Here is a 7,984-nt window from a genome sequence, read left to right as displayed (position 1 = left end):
CTACTATGCTAATGCGAAATAACAAATTGTTCCCTCTGCAAAAGCAGTCCCCTTTATGAATTAAATATACGCTTTCGACTAAAGAATTTATTAAAGCACTAGACAAAATTGTGTTTCCATATTGACTTTTATTGACTTCTGCCATTAGGGTTCCAGTATGAGTGCGATTTGAGAAAACAGGTCTTCTGTTCATTCCTCACTGCAGCAAAACATGCTGATGGCCTTGTCCATGGTCCTTGCAAATATGGAAAAATTAAGAATTGATTGGTAGATTAGTTTGATGTCTTCTTTTTTGCAAAAGTGGTAAGTAAGTTGTTGCTGTGAGCACACCTGATTTGTCAGTACTAATAAGCTTCAGATAGAAATAATGATCCTATATAAGTTACACAAGTTTACTGTATGCAAGAATAAATGCATCAGTAGACCAGATTAGAATTTTAAAATATTTTTACTAATTTAGTTTTTATGGGCCAGTTTTGGTTTATGTCAATATTTTTATTTGAATCAGATCTGTGTGAACTTGTTTCACAAAAGTAGATTGTGTCATTGCATTAATAATATAATTAAACAATTTAAAAGCCATTGGGTTTCATATGAGAAAGATCACCATTAAAATGTGCAGAACGGACAAGCTTTTAGGAAATCCACCAGTAGTAGTATTGGCAGATGGCAATCATGCTTATCGAAAGGATTTTCTAATATACTTGCTCGACGTATTAGTCAATTTCACACTTTCAAAAGTAATTCCGTGCTTGAAATTTATGCAGGCATAGACTTACATTATTGCAGTGCATGGCAGACATTTGCAAAAATCCCAATTCACACTTTACACTAATCTGACCTTGATGTAACCTTCCATCCCCTCCACCCAATTTTACCATCTTTGAAAAATGTTTCTCTTGACAACTTACCATCTTAAAATTCACTGCCACCTTACCATCACCACAGGGCAAGATTAAGAATCCATGCAGGCAAAATTAAGAGACGCCCAGATGCTTCCATTCTTATTTAAGAAGAAGTGTGAGCACTGCATTTGCACAGTATCCTCTTCATTACTGCATTAGTCTTAGAGCATTTACTTGTGCCCATTTTGACTAAAATTAGCACTGTGTATATGGATACAACACTAAATTTTCCCTCCGTGTTTAAATGTGAGCCGTGACTTAATACCTTTCTGGCTACTACTTCGGTTGGATATATCCCTGCCATTTGAATTAGCTGTGTTTCTCATTAGGCTATGACATGCCCACCATAAAATCTGTGGGAAAATGAGGCCATTATAGAAACCATACACATGGTCCTGGAAACAGTGTGAATAAACTTAATTCACTGAAGCCTAATGTGTGTCAGGTCAGTGAAAGAACTGAACATTTTCCATTTTCCATGTACAGTATATGTTCATGCCTGCTTTCTGAGATTGGATAAATCAGCCTTAAACTAAATTACTCTTAATTGGTATGCTAATATGATTATTAAAGAAATGAATAGGTCATGGTGTGCTATTAAAGGATGGTGCACACTGCAAACATAAATATGAAAGAACTGTCTTAGTGCAAATTATTTGATTTGTTGATTGTTAAACCAAAAGCAAAACTTTTTACAGCTGACCTACTGAAATAAAGTTTATGCTGTTTTGCTGATAGTTACATAATTTTATGTAATTTTAAGTCTTGATGTACAAAACTCCATTAATTCTGACTTTGCAGAAATTTAAAAAAAAAAAGTGTAATACTGATGCAAAGCAATACTGCAATACTTTAGCCTGTTCATGTAAATGCCATTAGCCTGTGCATATACAAAAAATGCCGCATGTGAGAAAGATACATTTATGCGCCATGTATGTTCTAAATGACTTAAGTTTATTTCTTAGCCTTATTTGAACTAAATGGTTTATAGGCTACTGCCTAATAACGCTTCAGATTTTATTTTTGCATTTGTAAAATAAGCTAAATAATAGGCCATTAAACGATAAAATATGAATAAAAAAAACTAAAGTCATCCAGCTAATGCAGTTAGAGTATTAATGATATTAAATTAGGCGCAGGTTGAGACTGCTTGCTTTGGTTTGCAGCTCTGTCCCCATAGTCACATATCTGCCATCAGTAATGGTGTAAATAGATTCAGCAGCCCTAGCCCAAGGGAGTTTTAGCCTACATTATAGATCTGAGTTATAATTAGGTGTGGGGATGACTGCTGGTACAGAGCACTTTTACAAAACAAGACACACATGATGCTGCTGGTCGATATTCTCTAGCTCTTCGCTTCGTTTTAACAGCGTGGAAAGGGTCGAGCTAAAGTTTCAGTGTATTTCAATACTGACGACCACCCTAAAGTGTTACAACACATAAACACACATTCAATTCCCCGCGTGCCAATCATCTCACCATGTCCGGTGTATATAAACAGAGGTACATTTTCCGAAAAATACACCTGCTTCGATTCTAAACTGTTTCCAAAAACATCTGTTATTTTACCAAAAAACCGCCTCAATTGTAACATTATTATTATTATTATTATTATTATTATTATTATTATTATTATTATTATTATTATTGTTGTTGTTGTTGTTGTTGTTATTGTTGTTGTTAAAGTCCATATTTCAATTTGAAATCCTTTGTCGGGTGTGAATCGTCCTTTTTAATTAAACATTAATGTTAGGCTTTTCTGAATTGCAAATGTTTATTTTTGGTTGTTTTGATTGTTCTTGTTTCTTTGTTTGCTTGTTGTTGTTTTTTGGTGACAAACTCATAAAGTTGTTGCTTTAAAAAAAAAAGCCAAAGGAGACCCGAACCCGCAGCTCTCTGTCCAAACCTACGTCTCAGACTGATATTCATACATCTTAGCTAATCAACTAGCAAAGCAAACTAAAACATATTTACTTGGTATGATACGCTATAATTGCCAAATAGCTGACTTTCTAAAATGAACTTTTTAAAAAATCAGTTTTGAAGTCTCCTCTGAATGCATTGTATCAGATAATCTGATTCTTTTTAATCGATTCAAACCCATGTTCATGTAATTTGCTTAAAAATAAAATTCTTACCACAAATAAAGTAAGTCTCTTTTGGCAAAAATGTAGAATTAATGTTACAGTAAAAGATGTTTTAAAGTTACCTATAGTTTACAAAACCTAAATCCGTAGTGACTGAAGAGGTTCTATTTATTTGCATTGGAACAATACACTTGGGTAAGTAAATTTATTTATTTATTGTTTTTATCCATTTTTTTTTATTAATGGATCATGTTATTCGATTAGGAATAAACGTACCTGCCCTTTTTTAAATATAAGCACTGCTTTAAGCATTTTCGTTAAAAAGCATCCCGTATAACTTTTGCGTTTAGTATTCTGTCTTTATTCAACCTTTTTCTGTCCCTCTAATAAAATTTACATTTATTTAGTAGTATAAGTGTATTTGTACAAAAAAGGAAAAGAAAATCAAAACAACAATCCGGCATATGAACAGTCACCTTTTTTGTGCACGGCCATAACTCAGAAATGCATGGTCCATATTAAATAATAACACTTCATCGTCTTCTTGTTGTTGTTCTTCGATAAAACTGTCTTTTAGTATTCTGTCTTGGAGAAAAAGCGCTGCGTGTCCTTTCAAAAAAAAAAAAATCAGCGCTTTCAGTCTGATTCAGTTCTTGCTCTCCAATGTCTTTTTTCATTGATTTTTTTTCTGTTGTTCTTTTTTATTTATTTTTTTTACCGAGGATGCGGCGTGCCAGGAACAGGGTTCCCCAGCGGGTTGAGAGCCGGTTGCCCGCTCGCGCCCAGGCCGTGAATTAGCACGCGCGGCACGAGCGGTCTGTGCAGAGTGGCTGCGGGATGCGGCGCCGGTGCGCTGTTCCGATACACACTGCTGTACATCGCTGCTGCTGCCGCCGCCGCTGCCGCTGTTCCGTCCACAGAGCCGAGGAGCCCCGGTGGGTAGAAATATGGTGACGGAAACATCCGCTGCAGCGCCGAGTAGCTGCCCGCTTCAGCCAGCAGCTCCAAACCTACCGCCGTCTGCCGCTTCCACTTCGTCCTAAAATCAGAAGAGCAACGTTTATTATTATTATTATTATTATTATTATTATTATTATTATTATTATTATTGGAACCCTACAATTCTAATAAATTAGATCTTTAGTTATTCGTGACGTGTTCTACATGATATTTTATACTTTCTAGAAGAACAAGAACAAGAAGAAGAAGAAACAATTGTCCTAGTAATCGTAATATTAGAATGGCAGTTGAATTACGGGCTTGTGAATTGACCACTAGAACAGGTTACGGCCTGTAGTAACGAATGAAGCATGAGTTGCAATTAGTGAGGCCCCATATGAGTCAGGCCGCCTGTATCTTTAGTGACTGAAAGTTTTTAAAAAAGTAGAATATTACATCTAAGATGTTTAAAATAAGGTTACCGAGTTAAAGGAGATTACCATGAGGGGTTTTTAAGGGTCTTAGACTTAGTTTTAGGAAAATTAGGCGGCGTATAAAAGTACACACGTTGGCTTTCATTTCTCTCCGGTGCTGTAGATGTAAAAGCCCGAAGAAAACGAAAGCTTCAGACAATTAAACAATTAAAAAAATCTTTTAATTAATCTAAATAAATATATTTAATTTGTCATTATTATTATTATTATTATTATTATTATTATTATTATTATTATTTTTAATGGTAGTGGTAGTGGTGGTTGTTGTTATGGTGTTGGTGGTGTTAATAATCATAGCAGGAGAAATGATAGTAATACTTTCCTATAATGATTGAAAGTACCCAGCATTTAAATGTAATAGATAAATGAAATAAAAGAAAAAAATCATGCTATCTTTGCTTACCGTCGGTTCTGGTACCAGGTCTTGACCTGTGTGTCGGTGAGGTTTAGCGCTGCTGCCAGGTCCATGCGGTCCTGCACACTCAGGTACTTCTGGCGCTCGAAGCTGCGCTCCAGTTGGTTCAGCTGATGGTCCGAAAAGGCTGTTCTCGCTTTCCGCGGCTTTTTAGCGCGTACAGGCGGGCTGTCTCTGGAGCTCGAGATTTCCCGATCACCCTCTTCTTTTGTTCCTAAAAAGACATTTAATGTGAGGCTATTATTATTATTATTATTATTATTATTATTATTATTATTATTATTATTATTATTATTATTCGTAATAGAAATAGCTTAAAATAATACAACTGCTATTTCTTCGATTAAAGCAATTCACATGTTCCAATTGTATAGATTATTGAGCGAACTGTGTTTAAAAGTAAAAACAAATTGAACTGAAATTCACATTAAATGAAACGTGATTGTTTACTGCTAAGTTTCTGAAAGGGGTAGTCTGGACACGATTCGAGTCAGTCACCAACATTTAGATTCCTGATTAACTGAAAACAAAATGTTAATAAAGAATTAAAAATCTTAATTTCTGGAAATATTAAGAAAAAATGTCGATTGTTCGATCCATGTCTATTTGTATCATTTTTTTTCTGTTTGTGATCCTCCCTCCAGGAAGAACAATAATCTCTCTAATTGACCCACCAGGGAGGCTTTACATCTGTTTCAGCTTCTGTTATGCTAATATCAGACAAACTCAGTGACAGTGACGAATGGTGTGTTTTGAACCTCTTACAGGACAAAACTACTAATATAAACAGAGAAATATTGGGAAGAGAAAAAGTCATTTAGTGTGATGAGCATAATTGTTAAATGTTGCAAATATGGAACAGCATTTCAGTGCACCACTGCAAAAAATAAAATATTTGAATGAAATTTCGTTTCTCATTTGGTCTCTTAATTTCTCCGGTTTTTATTATCTCTAACCTTGTGTAGATAATATAAAAATTATATTTAATAATTGTACTTTAGCTATCTTAGTTATCTTAGCTAGACATTGTTGATGTAAAGATGTTTTTCCATTTACATTTTAGGTGTAGTAATCGTTGTAATAATAATAATAATAATAATAATAATAATAATAATAATAATAACAATAATAATAATAATAATAATAATAATAATAATAATAATAATAATAATAATTCGTTCATTAAAACAGGAAACAACTGAGACTTATACAATACAGTTTAAGCAAAGTAAGAAAAAAGAACTGTTCTGACGATATTTACAGTGTTCATTATGTGAGTATAGTTGGACCATTAATATGACAGTTATTAATTCAACACCACACATAATACTTTATTGTATCTATCATTGCATTTGTTAATGTAACAAGGCGTTAACCCAACTCTAGAGATGTTAATTCCATCCCGGTGATTTTGTATTGCACCATTTCTATCTAATAATAATAATAATAATAATAATAATAATAATAATAATAATAATAATAATAATAATAATACAATATTCCAGTTGGGTGTTAGAGCACATTACACACTGCAAACATTACAAAATTTTGTGTAACATCACTTTGTTTCAGGTGTTAATTAATACGGTATGTAAATTCAAATCAATCATTTATTATCAATAAGTAATACTGCTTGAAGTTATTTACTTGTCAGTGTATTTAAAAAAATGCACACTGTAGCTATTGCTTTATATAAAAATAATATTTGTCACGGTTGCAGAACGCAATAAAACATTTCAGCACTCTATAATGCAATCTGCCTTCAGGTAATAAAACATTCCCGAATCGAGTCAGTTGTACTTGCCGTTTCGTTTGATCAATACTCTTCATTCATTATTATTATATTTTTCGCCAAGGCGAACGTTAGTAGGTCTTTTCTTACCGTTGCATTTTGAGTCGTTATGAATGTCCTCTCTTTTTTCTGCTTTGCCCCCGTGCTCGTCGTGCTCCGATTTTGGGGTGAGACAGTCCGCGCTCTCTGCTTTCGGAGCGTGATGATGCTGACGCTGGTGCTGCGGGGAGGGTGCGAGGCTCGCGCTGTAGGGCGCACACGCTGCCAGCGGCTTCCCGTCGCCCAAAATGTCCTTGATCAAAAAAGAGGAGGTTGCGGTCCGCGGGGCGCACGCGGCCGGATTTTGGGCCACCGGATGATAATGGTGATGATGGAGATGATGATGAAGGCCGTCTTGCACCGCATGCGGTTCAGGTGGCTCCGCAGTGACAGAGATCGGGGACGAAGGGCTCCTCGCGCCCGCGTCTACATCCGAGCAGGGCGAAGGCGTTGCGCGGCTCCGGAAATCCGCCGCCCGGAAGTCTCCGTCCATCATCGCGAGCGCCGAGCTGCAGGAACCGGCGGAAGATAAAATGGTGTCTATTCCAAAACTGGACGCGCTGGATCCTTCCATGGCATTAAAAAAGAAAAAAGAAAAAAAAGCGATGTTGATTTAAGGAGTCTGCATAACAGGGAGTTTCTTCCCCATCAATTCATTAAAAAAATATGGCGTGAGCAGTTTAGACGGAATTAAACGTATGATGATGCTTCAGAAACAAACAAATAAAGTGCGCAATCTGTTTATTAATCCTTGAAAAATAAACGCACCAAAGTGATTTTGAAGCTTAACGCACCACACGCCTAAACGCAGAAAACAACCCGCAGAAAACAAAAATCCTTGCAAGTTTGTTAAGATGTGTAGAAGATTGTGATGCACATGAAGTCTCCCAGGATGCGTTTTCGTTCAGTATGAAATCTGTAAAAGCAGCTGGGTCTTGTGTAGCTCCACGTCCTTTTGCACTGGTGCCTGAACTTTATTTCTCTTTCTCTCTCTCTCTCTCGAGCTGTCTCTCTATATCTCGCTCTCTTTCTCTCTCTCCCAAAAGTTGCGCTTTCTGAGCTTTCTAACTCCTCGACATCAACTCTCCCTTCTTTTTTTTTTTTTTTTGCTAGAAATCCTCCCCAGTTGATGCTCTACAATGATTTCCTACGTTGACGTCAGGAAGGGGGAGCCAGTGATTTTTTTCTCCTTTATTATAACACATTATAACACAGACACACTCCTTGCGCTCCCCCTTCTCTCCTCTGATTGGTCTCGTCGTGAGCAGCACCTGCTTCTAACCAATCCGAGAAATTTTACTTGATCGTAACAA

At 36.0% G+C, this 7,984-nt stretch overlaps 1 protein-coding gene across 1 annotated transcript; it reads right to left on the bottom strand.

Annotated features, from left to right (window-relative positions):
• Positions 1 to 3,374: 3,374 nt before the first annotated feature.
• On the bottom strand, positions 3,375 to 7,781 carry barhl2 (BarH-like homeobox 2). The gene is made up of 3 exons (XM_058403740.1): positions 6,723 to 7,781; positions 4,829 to 5,054; positions 3,375 to 4,031 (listed from the first exon to the last, which is right to left on the bottom strand). Exons 1-3 carry the CDS (start codon positions 7,243 to 7,245, stop codon positions 3,707 to 3,709), a joined length of 1,074 nt encoding a protein of 357 aa, XP_058259723.1. The 5' UTR covers positions 7,246 to 7,781; the 3' UTR covers positions 3,375 to 3,706.
• Positions 7,782 to 7,984: the final 203 nt, after the last annotated feature.

This window comes from Hemibagrus wyckioides, linkage group LG11 (genome assembly GCF_019097595.1).
Source record: "Hemibagrus wyckioides isolate EC202008001 linkage group LG11, SWU_Hwy_1.0, whole genome shotgun sequence".
Taxonomy (NCBI): Eukaryota; Metazoa; Chordata; class Actinopteri; order Siluriformes; family Bagridae; genus Hemibagrus; species Hemibagrus wyckioides.
This window is presented reverse-complemented; position numbering and strand designations above follow the sequence as displayed.

Coding starts and splice junctions, on each gene's coding strand:
- barhl2 (XM_058403740.1), bottom strand. CDS start 7,245: ATGGAAGGATCCAGCGCGTCCAGTTTTGGAATAGACACCATTTTATCT. Junction 5,055..6,722: donor TAACGACTCAAAATGCAACG/GTAAGAAAAGAC, acceptor ATGTCTTTTTAG/GAACAAAAGAAGAGGGTGAT. Junction 4,032..4,828: donor ACCTGGTACCAGAACCGACG/GTAAGCAAAGAT, acceptor TTCTGATTTTAG/GACGAAGTGGAAGCGGCAGA.